The sequence below is a fragment of the Poeciliopsis prolifica genome, unplaced genomic scaffold (assembly GCF_027474105.1).
Source record: "Poeciliopsis prolifica strain line A6 unplaced genomic scaffold, Auburn_PproV2 SCAFFOLD004, whole genome shotgun sequence".
In the NCBI taxonomy this organism is placed as follows: Eukaryota; Metazoa; Chordata; class Actinopteri; order Cyprinodontiformes; family Poeciliidae; genus Poeciliopsis; species Poeciliopsis prolifica.
The window spans coordinates 18,690,917-18,708,850 of NW_026562379.1; the positions used below are offsets into that span (position 1 = coordinate 18,690,917).

The window sequence follows — 17,934 nt, forward strand, 5'->3', positions numbered from 1 at the left end:
ACGTCCAGGTCCTCCCGGCCGTACCGGAACGCACAGGTCAGCGTGACGAACACTGGAGAGAACAGAAAGATCAGCAGCTCCAGGACGCTTCCCAGAGGAACCCCGCCAAATTAAAGAGCGCCCGATTCCTCACGTCCAACGCCACACAACCAACTCTCAGTGGCCTCACCTTTCCTCTCCTTCAGGTATTCTGGGTCAATTAACACAACACCATCTGCAGGAAGACATACAGTGAACAGAGAAGCCTGATGGTGGACAGGCGTCCTCTCACAGCCTGAACTAAAACCTCTCACCGACGGGCTCCACCAGGTCCACATGGTCCACAAAGTCTCTCTTCCCCAGGTAGACGGTGAGCTGGAGGAGAAACAAAACCTTCAGCTCAGAAAGCATCCTGATATGAAAACATAAAACTGAAATTCATGTGCTCAGCAGATAAAATGTATGATACATTATGATTTGGTATAATCATAATGTATATGCTACGCTATGGTACTTTATGCTATGGTTAGCCATGCTACGCTATGGTACTTTATGCTATGGTTAGCCATGCTACGCTATGGTACTTTATGCTATGGTTAGCCGTGCTACGCTATGGTACTTTATGCTATGGTTAGCCATGCTACGCTATGGTACTTTATGCTATGGTTAGCCATGCTACGCTATGGTACTTTATGCTATGGTTAGCCATGCTACGCTATGGTACTTTATGCTATAGTTAGCCGTGCTACTCTATGGTACTTTATGCTATAGTTAGCCGTGCTACGCTATGGTGCTATGCTTCTACGGGCCCCTCTTTCACATGCTGGCTGCTCTGTCTCAATAGCAACAGAACTCATTTAGCAGGTTGTGCGTTTAAATTCAGTGGCTGTGCCGTTAAGCAAGGCATTTCAGTCCAGGTTTCCTGCTAATCTGCTCATCAGTGTGAGTGCAAACCGGGAGACTAAAAAAAGTTTAATCCCATATAAGCAGCCGAGTGGAAACGTTTTCAGTCTGATGATGATGATGATGAAGACGCTCTGGTGCCAAACAAGGTGAAAATCTTAAATCTCCTTTAAGCACAACAACAGTCAACATGTTCTTCTGTTTTAAGTTCAGTAAAATCCACATAAAACTGAATTATAATCTGTAATCTGTTTCAATCTGGTTGGCAGCAGAGAAACCGAGGATGAATCATGGATGAGGTCACACCGACGACAACGCAGCACAAAAACTACGTCTGGCTGCATGAAGGGAAACATTTGAACTAAACCAAAAACATTTTATATTTGAAAAATGTTTCAGTTTTCAAATATTAATATTCATAGAAAATGAGAATACGATTGAATCTTATTGGACGTCTCAGCACCAAACGGTGCCGCCCACATTCTAATGCCACCCTGGGCTTCTGCCCAGTCGGCCCAGTTCAACCACCAGAACCTTCAGTTCATTTAGTTCAGTGTTAATAGAGCGTAATATATTTAATTCTTTGGTGCCTGCAGAATGCGCTGCCCTGAAATAAAATGGAGGAGGATTTTCTGAAAGGCTGAGACTCACCTTCCCGTTAGGACTGGCCTTCTTAAACACTCTGCAACCAGACAAACAGACGGAAACGGGTCAGGAACAGAATAAAGCTGCTTGTTCAGTTCACATCCTCTAATTAAATCATAACATGATTTACAGCTTCCTGCAGCGACAAATTCCAAAATTACAAAGAACAAAAAATATTTGGTAATAATCCGCCTCCAGCAAACATCTTTTTTAGCTGAATTGATTAAATAAACGATCCATAAAGTGAAGCTAATATTCCTGACAGTCGGAGCCAGCAGGGCCCTAAAAGCTGCTGCTGCGGCCCTGCAGAGTTTAAACCCATCTGGGCCTCCTGCTGCCCAACCCCGCCCCACAGTGCCCGCCCTGCCCCGCCCCGCCCCGCCCCGCCCTGCCCTGCCCCGCCCTGCCCCGCCCTGCCCTGGCTCGCCCCACAGTGCCCGCCCCACAGTGCCCGCCCTGCCCTGCCCCGCCCCACAGTGCCCGCCCTGCCCCGCCCCGCCCCGCCCCGCCCCGCCCTGCCCCGCCCCGCCCCCTCCTGCCCCGCCCTGCCCCGCCCCGCCCCGCCCTGCCCCGCCCCACAGTGCCCGCCCTGCCCCGCCCCGCCCCGCCCCGCCCTGCCCTGCCCCGCCCCACAGTGCCCTGCCCTGCCCCGCCCTGCCCCGCCCCGCCCTGCCCTGGCTCGCCCCACAGTGCCCGCCCTGCCCCGCCCCACAGAACCAGACCAACCGTCTCTGTCTCGGTTATTCGGCTTCCTCAGGTTTTAACCTGCAGCTGTTTTCCATCTGCTGCAGTTCCATCAGCTCAGTCATGAGTTTCTGTGTTCAGACTCTATTCATCTGATCGATCAGGACGCCCAGCACTGAGGGAACACTAACCGCCGGGTCGATGGCTGACGTTTGTGTCGGCCTGAATGGATCCTGAAGGCTCCCTGGACGCTGCAGAGTCGCATCGGCTCGTTTACGGCTGGTTAATAAACGACGGATTCATTTACACGTCAACGACGCTGAAGCTCAGAGAAACATATTTCTATTTTCTCGTCTGTTCAGCACGAGAACTTTACCGAACCGGATCAGAACCGGATCAGAACCGGGATCAAACGTTAAAGTTTGAAGATTGTTTACAGATTCTGTAAATCATGTTTCATTTCATGTTTTCAGTTTTATTTCCATGTGGACGTTTCTCACATCTAGTTAAAATATTTCCTTTCCTTTGGACAGAAATTTCTCTTTTAACTTATTCAAACTGTAACAAAAACTTTTTGGTCCTGAATGTTCAGCTCCAATAAACCGATGATTCGAACATCATAATCCAAGATTATGATGGATTATTTCAATGTTTTTAACTCCTTCAGCTCAGTTTGGTTGATTTATGAGCAACTAAGAAAAGAATTGGAGTTAAATTACAAAGTTTGATGATTTATTTATCATTTTTTCTATTTAAAACATGAAATAGAAATTTAAATGGAAAATATTTCTATTTAAATGTTTTCCATGTTAGTTTGACTTTTTGGACAATTGTTCCCTCTGGTTTTAGATAGCAACAAGGCTAAACGTTAGCATCTGAGAAGGTCAAATAATGCCTGAACTTTGACCCCAAATTCCAGAGGAGTTGAAAAGGCTTCAGGATGCAGAAAGAGTAACTTCCAACCATCTCTTCCATCCATTAGAACAGAAACGTTGGTATCCCCAACTCCAGCATCCCCAACTCCAGCATCTCCCCAACTCCAGCATCTCCCCAACTCCAGCATCCCCTACTCCAGCATCTCCCCAACTCCAGCATCTCCCCAACTCCAGCATCCCCAACTCCAGCATCTCCCCAAACAGAGACAGACTGAAAGAGGAGCAGCAAAACCAAAGGAGGTCTGTTAGCAGTGATAGCGTCATCCAGGTTACTGTGGGATATATCACTTCTGCTGTCTGAATGTTGAGCCGTTAGCATGATGCTACGAGCATTGTGCTAACAGCATCATGCTAACAGCTAGCCTGTGATAATTAATAGTTTTGTTGGAGGATAAATTGTCTCTGCAGTTTTTGTGATAAATAAAAATGTTCTTTTGAAACAGTTTTTAAGTAAAATGTTGATGATCCAAGTTTTGATCTCAAAGAAAAATAAACTGTAAATTTGAAAAGATCAAATCAGGAAATTCATTTAAATTTCCAAAATAAAACAAAACAAGACCAAAAACATGAACAGCACAACCAAAACTAAATGGATTACAAATATTGTTATAAATTGATTTATTGTAAACGGTGAAGCCACAGTGTCTTCAGTCAGAAGCTTCTTGAGGTTTGCTGCAAGACTGACTGCTACTGGAGATGCTTCCTGCTCACACAACTTTAAAGATAAAATTATTTATGATATTTAAACTGATGATCTGTTTCCGCTGGCGGCCTGACAAACTCAGGTTTGCTGCAGTCAGTGCTGCAGCACCGACTGCAGCACTGACTGCAGCATCGACCGACTGCAGCTCTGACTGCATCACCGACTGCAGCACTGACTGCAGCATCGACCAACTGCAGCACTGACTGCATCACTGAGTTCTGAGCCAAAAACAGGAGGAAAAAGCTGCAGGACAAAAACGAGGAAATAACCCAGATCCTCTCAGCATCTGATAATCATTGATTCAACGTTTCATGACAAACTATGATGATGACAATGTGACCATCAGCTGCAGATTTCTGCTTCATTCACTGGTCTAAAGATGCAGAGACCAGCAGCATGCTGGGATCTCACCAGTGACACCAGTAGATCTGATTCTCTGCTGAAGTTTGGATTAAAGCAGCTTGTTGTGATGATGGCGGAGCCGCATCACTCTGAGCTGCTCTGTATGTCGGGACCGTCGCTCCGAGCTCATTAAGATTCTCCTGACACGACCGGCTCAGATCATCGAGGCCGAGAACACAGAGACACGGAGAGACACGGAGAGACACGGAGAGACATGGAGAGACACAGAGACACGGAGAGACACGGAGAGAGACGGAGAGACACAGAGAGACACGGAGAGAGACGGAGAGACAGAGAGAGACACAGAGACATGGAGAGACACGGAGAGAGACGGAGAGACACAGAGAGACAGAGAGACGGAGAGACACAGAGACACGGAGAGACACAGAGAGACATGGAGAGACACGGAGAGACACAGACATGGAGAGACACGGAGAGACACAGAGAGACATGGAGAGACACAGAGACACGGAGAGACACGGAGAGACACGGAGAGACATGGAGAGACATGGAGAGACATGGAGAGACACGGAGAGACATGGAGAGACATGGAGAGACACGTAACCCAACAGGGCCTGCAGAAACACACTGAAACCCAGAGACACTGAAACCCAGAGACACACGTCAAAACATCCATAAACCCACTGAGCTCATGGATCCTCCCATGAGACTCAGAGAACCAGTAGAGTTCTGGACCAGACTCGGACCTGGACGGTTGGGTCTGAAACCCAGCAGAACCCAGATTATGTCAACATGATGATGTCACACAGCTGCTGCAGATCCGTGATGCAAATGAGGCCCGGTTGGTGCTGATGGGTCCCACAGTGAGGCAGGAACCGCACCAGAACCACCGTGATTCCGGCAGGAGAGCAGAGGAAGAGGAAACCGGAGCAGAAACGACCTGAAGGTGAAACAAACAGGACTTCAAAGTAAGAGCTCAGGCTGGACCAGAACTCCATGTCTGAAGAACCATTTGGTATTTTAAAGCCGTTTCCTCGTCCTTCAGGTTGCAGAGCGAACATGCGGCGTTCTGACATGGGGCAGGAAGCAGAGCATCAATTATTGATCCAGCATCGCTGACATGATGACGGGAAACCAGCAGCGTCATGGAGACGGTGGAGGAGCGGGCGGGTTCTCCTTTTCCGGATCCTCGGAGCGAATCCCAAACACCTTTCAGTGAAACGGATCAAACTGTCCAGATTCAGTGATGATGAGGGGCTGAAAGTCCTTCATCGGCTCGTTCTCCCTGATTCTTCACTGCGGCCCGGTTCTCCATCCTCCTCTGGCCCAATGCAGCCGGACTTCAGCGTCTCAGTCTGTCTGGACCGTTCAGCTCCTCAGCTTCCTGTCAGGAAACTCTCTCCATGGTCCAGGAGTTCCTCAAGGCGTCGTCTTCAGACCACAACTGCTTACCGGTCAAATGATCCAAACGCCTTCAATTATTCCTAATTTTCTTCTTATCTTTATGAAACTACATGTTCCCACCCATTTAGTTCCCAACACACCAACTCTATGCTCGACTTTCTGCTGAGAGTTCAGGAAACTAACGCAGACAGCAACACCGCTGCATTTATATTAAAAACAAATATTTAGAAAATCTGAGCCCAGGATGCAGTTGTTCTGCCGACCAGCTGGTGGCGCTGTGTCAGAACAAAAACAGAGAACAAGGTTTGATTATCTGCGTTTCATCTCTGACTCAAACAAACAAACATGGCGCCGTTCTGCGCTGTGGCTGCGATACGGCGCCACCGCCTGGCCTGGAAGACCAACTGCTTGGGTTTCAGAGCTTCTGGTTCAGAAATGATCATTTCAATAAACTGATAATGGATTCTGCGTGTCGCCCGATTCCCTTCCTGGTTTTACTTCCTCTTACTTCCTTCCTCTTCCTCTGCTTCACCTTTTCATTCTGCTGTCAAACCGGAGTTTTCCTCTCCACCGTCGCCCCCTGCTGGCAGGAGGACTGACTGACTGTTGACTCATTAATTTGAAAATGTTTTAAAATGAAACGATGCAACAGAAACAAACTGAATACAATAAGCATCTCTGCAGCAGCTGCAGCTTTAGCATGGAGCTAACATCATGAATAAAAACTCATCTGCATAGAAACTGACTTTCTTGCAGTTTGTCGTCATGTAGGAGGAAATGACGTCATAAACAAACAGAGTCCTGAGGAAACTCAGAGTTTTAAACTAATATTTATATTTAACAGCTTCATTCACTGACGTCACTTTTTATAAGTTTTCTTAAGACGTTTCAGAAGTAAACCGAACCGAGCCGAGCCGAACCGAGCCGTGCTGTGAGTCAGCTGGAAGGAAAACGTCCAGAACTCCACCGGAACCGAACCTGCATCCTGACAGCTGGGTCAGAGGAAGAACCGAACCGGTTCGGGTTCTGAGGCTGTTAAAGGTTTGGATCGGGACCAGAAACAAGCAGGGAATTGTTCTGGAGTTAAATGGACCTCCAGAACTCAGAGGAATCGAACCTGCAACCTGCTGATGCAGCTCTGCCTCGGACCGGACCGGGTCGGACCGGAACTTTGGTTTTCTGTCCAGTTTCTACTGATTTGACTTGAATCTCAAAGTTTCGGGTTGTCAGAACCTGCAGAACCTCCAGAACCTCCAGAACCTCCAGAACCTCCAGAACCTGATCCAGTCAAAACAGAGCATCGGTTCTGTTCCGGCACCGCGTGCGCTCATGCATTCAGAGTTAAAGGTCCGGCAGTGACACAGCAGCCGAACCGAACCGAACCGAACCGAGCCGAACCCGTCCTTCAGCTTCCCGTCTCACCGCCAGAATTAGACGCAGAAATCAGGGAAATATCACGCAGACGTCACTGTCCTGCAGGTTCCGACCCGTTACGTAACAGCGCGAGCCCGAACAGAACCGGAGCAGAACCGACCCAGAGAAACGGAACAAATCCCACCTGGTTCCTTTATCACCCATCCTGACGACACCGACGAGCCGACGGAACCGGGCAGCGAGCGATGGGCGAGGAAGAGGAGCAGAGGAGGAAGAGGAGGGAGGAAGAGGAGGGAGGGGGAGGCGATGCCGTCACCGTGGAAACAGAGGGGGACGTCTGACCGGAAACCGCCGTCAGAAAAGAGACGATGCTGCTCTTCCTCCTCCTCTTCCTCCTCCTCTTCCTCCTCGTCTTCCTCCTCCTCCTCCTCTTCCCCCTCCTCCTTTTCTTCTTCCTCTTCCTCCTCCTCCTCTTCCTCTTTCTCCTCCTCCTCTTCCTCTTCCTCCTCCTCCTCTTCCTCCTCCTCCTCTTCTTCTTCCTCCTCCTCCTCCTCTTCCTCCTAATTCTCCTCCTCCACTTCCTCCTAATTCTCTTCCTCTTCCTCCTCCTCCTCTTCCTCCTAATTCTCCTCCTCTTCCTCTGTAAAGTTTGTTTCCTCTTCTATGTTTTTATAGTTTGAATCTGTTTCCATTTCTTTGACTCTGAAATATTACATGAATAATATTTTATTATTTTCATTTGCATTAAACCAAACATGCAGATTTGATTTCAGATTCATCCGCAGTTTGTGAAAAACAATCGTTTTTAAAATTTGTTGCGTTTGGATGATTTTCATAACCAAACTGGTTTCTAACAATAAAAGCGACAGAAACGGTAAATTAAGGCCTGCGGGTCAAAGGTCATCATGTGGAGGCAGCAGCTGGTCCCTCATTAACATGTCGGTGTGAATCAGCCTGCAGGCCTCATCATCATCATCATCATCATCATCATCACCTGCTGCCAGTTTGTCCCGAAACAGAAACCAGTTCAGATTCATTCAAATCATTTTTCATTTTGACTGGAAGGAAAAACAGAATCACAGCTCGAGGAACGACGCCCTGATCAGAGCGAGGACGAGATTTTCATCTAGAAAAAGATTCAAAATGAAAAAAAACTGGTCATATTTCAGCTTAAACAGTTTTAATTTTATTTGAAGAATGTATATAAATTATTAGCTAAAAAACAAAATGATTATTTTATGAGTTTGTCTGGAAAATGTTTTAGAAAAACTCTGGATTTTAATTATGCTTTAAAAATCAAACAAATTGATGGTATAATAATCTCACTTTTTTCAGTAGGTTTTGTTTTTGGACTTTAAGCAGAATTTATTTTTCAGCGTTGTGTTTTTTTCTTCGACTAGTTTTAAACGATGAAGAGGAAGAGGAGAACCGGAAACACAAAAAAAGGAAAATCCACAAACAGCAGCAGACAGAAAACAGGAAGTCAGAACTTTTATTTCTACCAAGTCAAGCTTGGAAAAGCAAAAGTTAAATCTTCTTCCTTCTGGAGATGCGTCTCTGCTGAGGATCCAGGCGGTTTGCTGCTGGGCTCCCTCTGGTGGCCTGGAGGAGTTTTGTGTTTTTTGCCATTTGCTGCATTTTTACACCATAAAACGGCGTTACTGACCAATGAAGAGGAAGATTTGTTCATGTCTTGACAGAAAAAGCTTCTTGGTGATAAACATGCGGCTCCTGGAAGCGAACGGTGCCGTTAGCTGCTGCTGCTCCGGTCCGTTTGGGTTACTTTGAGATGGATCCATCAGGTATCAAACACGGTGGGTTTGGACCCAGATGAGGCGTTTCAATGTTTTAAACTTCCTGGTAATAAGTTCTGATCAGTCGGTCAAAGCTTTTGGTCCAACGGAGAATGGAAAGAAGAACCAGATCAGAAACAATCTGAGGGTTAAATTCCGGATTTATTTGTCTATTTCAGAGAAACTTTCACCTTTCAGGACTCATTAAGTTGAAAACAGCTTGCCATACAGTCCCAGTTAATTAGCTGTATAAATAAATGAAGGATAAAACCAGATGATCCAAAATGTTCCCTTAAAACCAGAACAGAACCGAACAAAAGGCAGAGCAGCAAGAACACAAATATTTCACATCATCTTCCCTTTTCAACCAAACATCACAAGAACAGAACCATCAGCAGAGTGGACAGAACCAGAACCGGAACCAGAGACGTTTAATCTGAGAGTCCAGACCGGATGAAGAACCAGTTCTGATCTCCACAGCCGGTTCTGATCCAGTTTAATAAACACAAATAATGTAACCGAACAGAACCGGGTCCAGAACAGAACCTTTTAACCCTCCTGTTCTGTTGGTTTCTGAGGTTCAGCAATAACTTGTTTAATCATACAAAACATTTTGTATCTGATTATTAACTCCAATATCAATCATTTCAATCAATATTTGTGCAATGATGATTTTTTACTTCTCACAGATTAAAGATCAATGATGATCAACGACTTATTTACTCATTTAGACATAAAAAATGGAATTTGGGCCAATTAAGACGAATAGAAAAAGTTTGATGCAAAATATATTTAACATGTTTTTAAACTTTAAAACGGGTCAATTTGACCATGAGGGTTAAGTTTTCCTTCACAGACCTGGTTCTGTAGAACCGACCCGATCCAAGCCAAGGTTGGTATCCGGATATGAACCAGATCCAGAACCTGTTCTGCAGCACCGGCAGAACCAATCAGCTTTGAGTTGAAGCTTCATGAAACCCAAACCAGGTCCAGTTCTGCTCCGATCCGAAGGTTCTGGTACGATTCAGAGTAAAACAACCAGCAGAACCGGTTTCAGCCACCAGGGGGAGCTGAACGCAGTGCCCTCTGCTGGCAGGAGGCCGCAACTGCACAACTCAAAATTATTTTGTAAAAGAAAAAGCTATTTAGTTTTAAAAGCCAGCAGCAGGGGGCGCTGCAGGCTCCAGTAAGTTAAAGGTTCATCGGCTGAATTTAGACGCAGTAAACACAAAGACGAACGGTGTAAAATGGAAATTACAGGATGCAGCGGCGCCGAATAACCTGATGTAACATGTCTGCCTGGCCACTGGGAGGCGCCGTAGCGCTGCCACAAAGACATGGAAGCAGCAAACGGCGCCATGTTTGTTTGTGACGTGGGGGAGGCGGTCAGCTCCGTTAATTCTGACGTCATCCTGCAGAATTTATTATTTCCCCAACATTGGAGTCGTTTTAATCAACACAATGTTTCTTTTCTTATGTCTTCGCTCAGCAAAAACAATTTAAAACTAATTAAATCTGTATTTTCCTTATTTATAATTAAACATGATTAAAACAGCTGAGATAAATTGTTCTCATTTCCACGAAAGGAGCTTTGATCTCATTAAACCCACAGATAGTTTTGTCTTTTATCTTCTATAAATGAAACTGCAGGACTCATCCTGAGACTCAGAGCTTCTTGCTTAGCAGCGCCATCCAGTGTTTGTGAATACAAACTGCAGTCAAAGTCCAGGACAGTTGGCAGCTAAAATCACCTTTGAGTCAAAAACAACGGTTTCTGGAAGCGACGGATCCGGGCCTGATCCGGTTCTTGCAGCTGGAATTAATCAGAATTTGCTCCTCGTCGTCTCCAGCTGGTGAGTCGGTCTGACCGTGTCGTAACCCGGTCCGATCTCAGGAGAACCACATGGTACCCGCCTGCAGCTCTGGCTGTCAATCAGATTCCTTCAGAGCAAACTGTGACCCTGTGACCCTGAACGCCGGCTGATGCGCCGACATTTTTATCCCTTAAAGAACCAGTTCAATCCGGAGGAACTTTTAGTTCCTCTGAAGGTTCTGTTCGTAAAGTGCTGCAGAAGACGAAACATTCTTCTGCCAGATTTCCACTCATCTTCAAGTTTGAACAGTTCGAGGAGGGCCAGGTGTGAACATCTGTCCAGTGAAGGTTCCTGATGTCCGTCTGACCCGCTGGCTTCTGACCAATCAACACGTTCTGTCAATGTCAGTAAAACCTGCTGGGAGTTTAACGGTTTCCATGTTTAAAAAGCTGAAGGTTAGTAAAGATCAACGATCTCTTGTCAATCTGTTACTGCACCAAACGTCTGTTAGAAAATATTTTAAAAATCCAAACTTCCCTTTTTCTGTGAATCATTTCAGGGAATGTTTACGGAACGAACCGTCGTCACGCCGGGATCTGCTGCTGGATCTGCTGCTGGATCTGCTGCTGGATCTGCTGCTGGATCTGCTGCTTCATCTCCACAGGAAGTCCCTTCTGATCGGCGGGTCAGAGGTCAGACGTCGCTCCAGAGGACGGCCCGGCGGCTCCGGTCCACGCTGACGAAGTGTTCCCCGGACAGAGACCAGGACACGGCGGAGACGGACGAGCTGCAGGACAAACTGAGGCTGAATTACCTGAAGACAAACATTTAACCTCCCAGCTAAATATTCAGTTAGCAAACACAGTTAGCTTCAAGCTAACTGTTGCTAATGACATATTTAGATCCATTGCGCTGCTCTGAATTCTCCATGGCAACCATCATGTTCTGGACCAGGCAGAGCAGAACCCGACCTGATGACGTCATCAGTCAGCTGCTCACCTGTGGCGGTCGGGGAGGCGGGCCTCCAGGCCCCCCGTGGAGACGTTCCAGATGTAAACGGCCCCGTCGGCGGATCCGGCCGCCAGGTAGCATCCGTCTGGGCTGCGGAGGCCAAACATGACGGTCAGAACCAGCAGAACCAGCAGAACCAGCAGGACCAGCAGGAGCTGGACTTTCACTGGGTTCAGCTGCTGTTGTCATGGAAACAGCGGAAAAAACAGACCGTTTGGTTCCGTCCAACTAAAGCCTGACGATACTCTGGTACCGTTTCAGGCCCAGGTCGGTACCGGTCCAGCAGACTGACCTGATGACCGCCTTGGTGCTGTCGCCGCCGCATTTGAAGCCGTCGGCTCTGAAACAGACAAACTGCGTCACCAACAGGAAGCCGGCCCAACAGAACCTCGGAGCAGAACCGGGCCGCCTCTACCTGAAGCACATCCGGTCGTTGGTCCAGCGCAGGTCCAGCAGCTGGAGGCCGTCGTCACGGCAACAGCTGAGCAGCTGGCGCCGGTCAGAGCTCAGGTCCAGAGAGGTCACTCTGCCCTGAGAGGGCAGCTCCTGAACGCAGCTCACCGCCCTGCCGAGCAGAACCGGGTCAGAACCGAAACCGGGTCAGAACCGGACCACACCATTCAGCCACGCTAAAGCTAAACCACTAAACAAAAACAGCCGAGTATAAAACGCTAAACTGCTCCACACAGAAACTAATTAGCAGAAGCTAATGCTAACTATTAACATGGCCGTCTCATGAAATGGTTGAACAAAGTCAAAAACACGTAAAGCGACAAAAGTTCATCCATGAAAATCTGTAACATGTGATGACCAGACGGCGGCCATGTTGGAAACGGTTCATATGAAGTGAGGAAGCGGAACCTGCTGTCCCAGACTCTGATCTTGGAGTCAAAATGTCCGCTGATGATGCTGCTGTCAGAACAGACCAGGTCGCTGCAGAACGACGCCACCTCCCCCTGCTGGACACCTGCAGGCACAGCGCCGCCTTAAACACTCAGGTATACCTGCAGCAGCTCGGCCAATCAGAGGACGGAACAGACGGTCACTCACAGGCGGCTCTGTTCAGGTCCCAGAGCCGGACGGTGCGGTCGGTACTTCCTGTCACCACCTGGTGGGGGACGCAGGTGAACCTGGCCGCCGTCACCTTCCTGCTGTGACCCGTCAGAGTCACCTGACCCACAAACACAACGTTTGAGTTTCCACCCTGACCGGCCACTGCGGTTCATTTTGGTAGGTTACCTTGGGGACGGAGTCGTCCAGGCGCCACAGCAGGGCGGACTTGTTGTGCGACGCCGCCAGGATCCTGCGGCCCTGCGGACACAAACAGGCGTCAGCGGCGACCCCGGCGGCGCCAGGCGACCTCCAGGCGACCCCGGCGGCGCCAGGCGACCTCCAGGCGACCCCGGCGGCGCCAGGCGACCTCCAGGCGACCCCGGCGGCGCCAGGCGACCTCCAGGCGACCCCAGCGGCGCCAGGCGACCTCCAGGCGACCTCGGTCGAGGCGTCCGCTCACCATGTGGTCGAACTCCACACAGGTGATCCCCTCCGTGCTTCCGTCCAGCGTGGCTCTGTGGGTCAGGGAACCTGGTGACATCATCAACGAGGTCACAACCACAGGAAACAGGAAACAGACCTGAGTCTGACACAACCGGAGCCAGCTGACCTGCTTGGACGTCCCACAGCTTGATGACCCGGTCCGACCCGCCGGTGGCCAGCAGGTCCGAGCTGAAGCTGAACCGCACCGCGTTGATGCCTTGCTCATGGGCTTCCTATGGAGGACCCTGCTGTTACTATGGCTACAGAGATGGACCCAACCAGGTCCGGCCAGAGAGCTTCTGGTTAAGTATTGGTAAGAAAATATCACTGCTTCCTGCAGTTCCTCCTTTCACCACCAGATGGAGACAAATGTCAGGTTCAGATTCTGCTGCTTCCTTGAACTTGATGCTGAAACATTAAATATCAGCCATTTTAACCTGATCGATGTAAATGTCTGCAGGACAATAACGGATTTTCCTAAAAATTGGAAAATTTGTTTTTGGCTTTAATTTTTTCTTTCGTGGGATGAAAGTTTGAGATTTAACTGTAAAAACAATATTTGTGTTTTACTGTTCACAGCTGAATTCAGAGCAGTTCACAGTCCACTCAGGGACGATGTTAATAAGCTGAGATGATGACTGTGAGGTCAGAGTTCACTCGTTTTAAGAGACACTTCTGTTTATTTATTCTGTCCTGAAATGTCCAGCTTTAAAAAGACGCCTTGTCTTCAGCTGTCTGCAGACTGACGGTTCCTTCATTTCTCACTTCGATGAGCGAGTTCAGCCTGGAATGCTTTACGTTTTAGTTTCTGACCAACTGATGGGTTTGGAGTCACTTACAGATGAATCCCATTGATGATCTGCACTGAAAAACTAAATATTACCAAGTTTCCACTACAAATACCTCAGTTGAAACAAGACAAAACCAATTTACAAGTAGCTTTCTCACCAGATATAGAATCTTGTTCTAAGTAAATAATGACCCTAATTCTGATTTTAAACAATATTTTTTCCACTGGCAAATTATTTAACTTGAAACAACAATCTTGGGAAATTATTGACCAAAAACAGTTTTGTTTCAGTTGCACTAGAAACCAGACCAAAAATACTTGGTAAATCTTTGTTTTCAGGCTTCAGAGGTCCTGCAGCAGATTATTTATGTAACTTTAGTCTGACAGGAGAGATTATGAGATTAAAAATAAAATGATCTGAAATCAGGGTTTGGTGCTGAACTCAACTGGAAACATCTCCAGAAATATTCAGGCCGACAGTAAAGCCAGAAAAAAGCCTTCAGGGACTGAGACCCACATGAGATCAGCAGGTTAGGACAGAAATGCATCATGGGAAGTGGAGTTTTACCAGGACTTGCAGCGGTCTGACAGGAACTCTGGCTGATAAACAGATTCCGACGGGAAACAGCAGATGCTCCTCCAGGCTGCGGACAGAGTGACCTCTTCTCTTCCTGCTGAGGTCAAACACTTTCCATCAGACTCTTCAACCCGACGGCGAACAACCCGAACCCCAGAAACTCACTCAAACATCTCTCTGATGGAGGAGAAGAACCTGGGCGAGGAGGCCGACGCCGACCTGAGGAGCAGGCTAGCGTTAGCATGTTGCTAAAGCATCAGCAGCAGAGGTTTGGTTCAGTGAGAATTTACAGAATCAGACGCACAGAAACAGAAATGTATGAAAAATGTAACCTTAAAATACAAAAAAATCTGTTTTCTAACATCTTTAAAGATGTTCTACAAATGTTTGATTAAAAATTTGACTTTTCAAACAAATTTGACTCAGTTTCCCTCTTAATTTGACAGTTTTCCCATAAAACCGTGAAGACGGTAAATGCTCTGTCCGTGTTTCTCAGTCGTTCTGACAGCCTGCGATGTGAAAACTGAAACGCAGCGGGTCGACCTGAAGAGGCGAGTCGCTCCTCGGCCGCCGGACTTGTCCTGATCCTCCGGCTTTGGAGACGTGGACCTGGAGGTCGGAGCGCTGGACGAGCTGGAAGACAACCCTCTGAGGTGACGTTCATCCTGTTAAACCTCTCAACCTTATTTATCGTTTAGTGACGCTCTCACCTCTCCTCGATGACCTTTGACCTGGCAGCCGTCTGCAGCTGCTTCTGCACAGTTGCCTGTCGAGCTCTGGTGGAAACAATCATAAAAGAATCTCTTGATGCCTGTTCTTGCTGCAGCGGGTGTAGAGCGGAGCATTTCCCACCTGGAGCGCCGTTCGTTGCGGTGGTTCATGCGGGCGGCGGCCTGCTTCTTCTGGTGCATCATGTCCTCCAGGACGCGCTCCTCCTTCTCCTTCTCTTCCCTGAGTTTGGACTCCGCCTCCCTCTGACGCTGCAGTAGCGCATCGTACGCCGCCTTCAGCGCCTTGTTCTTCTGTCGGACCTGCTCCACCTCATCCCTCAGAGCCCGTTTAGCGTCGGACGCCTCGGCTAGCCGACCGTCCTCCTTCTGCAGTCTGAGGACAAGAGGACGGGTTTTTCCACATCCAGTCACATTTACAGAACAGCAGCAAGAAGAAAGAGCATGAAGTGAGCTGAGAGTCCAACATGTTCACTTCAGGCTCTATTAGATCAAGATTTGTATAATTTGGGTCCATGAGCTTTTGCTAAATGTTTAAGAGGAAAAACTGCATCAGGTTATTAGGATCAGATTAAAGGTTGTTGATGAGGTGAAGCAGCAGTAGCTGCACCGTCAGAACAGGCTGCCCAGGTGCAACAGGTGGGCAGGCAGGCCCAGGTGTGTGTGTGTGTGTGTGTGTGAGACTCACCTGGCTTGCAGTTCCTGCAGAACGCGCTCTTTGATTTCAATCTGCTGCTGCAGCTCCAGCACCTTGTAGGCCAACTGCAACGACACCAACAGTGAGTTCAGCTCCCGTGAGTCACCTTTGAACTCCAGGCTGAATAAATCTCTCATTTCCTCCTGCAGGTTGATCTGCTGCAGCCCATGAACAAAAACATGGAGTTAAATTCAGGAAATGATCCTTTCAGGTGTTCCTGCATGTAATGCAGAGAGGAAACCTCAAACTGAACAGAAAGTTCTGCTCTTTCTCTCTGACTTGTTGCTGATCCTGTTTGTGTTCCCATGATGTTGAAGCACAACTTCCCATGATGCATTTCTGTCCTAACCTGCTGATCTCATGTGGGTCTCCGTCCCTGAAGGCTTTTTTCTGACTTTACTGTCAGCCTGAATATTTTCTGGAGATGTTTCCAGTTGAGTTCTGGACTGGAATTACAAACGACACTGAAGCCAAAGTTTGGTTCAGGTCAGCCTGACCTCTGACCTGAACATTTCAAACCTGGACCGCCTTCAGGTTCACAGGGTTCCTCTGGTCCCGTTCGGGTCCAACTTCAGCTGTCAAACTCGGCAGGATCCTTGTTTGATAATGACGCGTTTCCTGTTTGTCTGCAGGTGATGAGGAGCGTTTCTCACCTCGCCTGTCGTTTTCTTCAGCTGCTGCAGAGAGGAGCGGCGCTCAGCGGGAGGTCTGGATGCACAAACCAAACACACCATCAGAACAGGCTGTCCAGGTTCTGAAACCTGCAGGCTGAGCGAGTCAGAGCTCAGGTGAGTTACCTGCCCAGGAGCCCTTTGGTCAAACTGGTTCTGTCCAGCAGCCCGGTGTCTGAAAACAAACCAGACTTGGATCAGAACCTGACCAGTTTTAACTCCAAGTAGTTTAACCGATAGAAAACTGCAGGAACACCTGACACCGAACTCCATTCAGAACCGGGCCTCTTTCGACCCATTTCCGCCAGGTGAGTCTGAGCGAGCAGCTGATGAACCAGCTGCAGATTACCCGTCAGTCATGACTCACTGCTGAGAGGAAGTGCACCAGCCTGTCGTTGGGTTTTGGACCACTTCCTGTACCAAATGTCGGCAAAATACTGGAACTTTCTGTTAGAGATTCTGTTCGGTTCTGGATTATTTCGACTGCTGCCAGTCTGGTTCTGCAACAGAACCGGACTCTGCAGAGATAACGTTGGATTTCAGGTCAAAAACGAGTCGTTTGAGTGCGCCGTTAAATCGGGCTGTTTTTGAATGGAGTTCGGCGCAGACTGGATCCGGCTGCTCCCCGAGGTTCTTACAGAACCGGATCAGGTCCTGGAACATGGCGCTCTGGATCCGGTCCCGGTGCTTCAGCTGCTGGACGATGTGGCCCCTCCAGGCCGCGGACCGGCTGCTGCCGCCAGGATCCATCCCGGGTCAGTGCGGCCATGATCCGCGCTGCCCGGGCCGCCGCATGCCGCTGCGGGACGCGCTCACTCCGGCCTGGTCCTCTGCGCCGCGCCGCGCCGCTCCCTCCAGCCTGCTGGTCGCCTTCCACTTGATTTTTTGTTTTTCAACTTTTTGTTGTTACTTTCGCGTTCGTCACTGTAGTGGGGCGGGGCGATAGTTCACTGCAGCCAATCAGAGCCCTCTTCCTGATTTGCCCCAACAGGCCACGCCCCCAAAACTTCATCTGTCAAATACATTTTTCCATACAAGATGCGTCACCATGTTCCTACATAATGGGAATTATGGCAAAAAAAAAAAAGAAAAACCTTCCAGGTAAAGTGGAGAAAAAGACCCAAAAGCTAAAAACGAAACAGAAAAGGTATGAATGAGGGCGTGTTGGGACCATCTGAAATCTGCTCTGTTCTCCGGTGCTTCATCGTCATCATCCTCCTGCTTTGGGTTATGAACAATAAAGTCTGTTTATCTGCCTGATCTTTGATTTGAGCTGCAGCAAAATAAAGTTTCCTGAGGAAAATCTGAATTTCAAATCCTATAGCAG

The 17,934-nt window shown here is 48.2% G+C and overlaps 2 protein-coding genes across 10 annotated transcripts in view; both read right to left on the minus strand.

Moving 5' to 3' along the window:
• Positions 1 to 11,231, minus strand: part of arrb1 (arrestin, beta 1) — a 20,411-nt gene extending 9,180 nt beyond the window's left edge. The window contains exons 1-5 of one of the 3 annotated variants that reach the window (XM_055028986.1): positions 7,175 to 7,393; positions 1,534 to 1,564; positions 294 to 354; positions 170 to 214; positions 1 to 52 (exon numbers count right to left, since the gene is read on the minus strand). The exon at positions 1 to 52 is cut by the window's left edge and continues 145 nt beyond it. In XM_055028986.1, coding sequence (XP_054884961.1) covers positions 1 to 52; positions 170 to 214; positions 294 to 354; positions 1,534 to 1,564; positions 7,175 to 7,194 — 209 coding nt within the window. In that variant the 5' untranslated portion in view covers positions 7,195 to 7,393. Of the gene's footprint in view, positions 53 to 169; positions 355 to 1,533; positions 1,565 to 4,260; positions 4,469 to 7,174; positions 7,394 to 11,176 lie in introns of those variants that run through there. The other 2 variants (XM_055028987.1, XM_055028988.1) reach the window with 2 other exon arrangements.
• On the minus strand, positions 8,927 to 17,625 carry LOC129359390 (protein Atg16l2-like). Of its 7 annotated transcripts, none has more exons than XM_055028978.1 (18): positions 17,246 to 17,613; positions 16,734 to 16,782; positions 16,590 to 16,644; positions 15,928 to 16,001; positions 15,364 to 15,615; positions 15,222 to 15,287; positions 15,055 to 15,159; positions 14,677 to 14,730; positions 14,503 to 14,608; positions 13,272 to 13,377; positions 13,122 to 13,192; positions 12,848 to 12,919; positions 12,659 to 12,779; positions 12,470 to 12,575; positions 12,024 to 12,173; positions 11,901 to 11,948; positions 11,597 to 11,698; positions 8,927 to 11,384 (listed from the first exon to the last, which is right to left on the minus strand). In XM_055028978.1, exons 1-18 carry the CDS (start codon positions 17,355 to 17,357, stop codon positions 11,291 to 11,293), a joined length of 1,743 nt encoding a protein of 580 aa, XP_054884953.1. In that variant the 5' UTR covers positions 17,358 to 17,613; the 3' UTR covers positions 8,927 to 11,290. The 7 variants fall into 7 exon arrangements, with proteins under 7 accessions (XP_054884953.1, XP_054884954.1, XP_054884956.1 ...); XM_055028979.1 differs by having other exon boundaries at positions 14,503 to 14,605; positions 17,246 to 17,612; XM_055028981.1 differs by having other exon boundaries at positions 14,503 to 14,605; positions 15,055 to 15,144; positions 17,246 to 17,609.
• Between the last annotated feature and the right edge of the window lie 309 nt (positions 17,626 to 17,934).

Excerpts from the sequence above, each read along its gene's own strand:
- LOC129359390 (XM_055028978.1), bottom strand. The coding sequence starts at position 17,357 with ATGGATCCTGGCGGCAGCAGCCGGTCCGCGGCCTGGAGGGGCCACATC. Across the intron at positions 12,920-13,121 it reads GTGTGGAGTTCGACCACATG|GGCCGCAGGATCCTGGCGGC; the intron begins GTGAGCGGACGC and ends TTGTGTCCGCAG. Across the intron at positions 11,699-11,900 it reads AGCACCAAGGCGGTCATCAG|CCCAGACGGATGCTACCTGG; the intron begins GTCAGTCTGCTG and ends TGGCCTCCGCAG.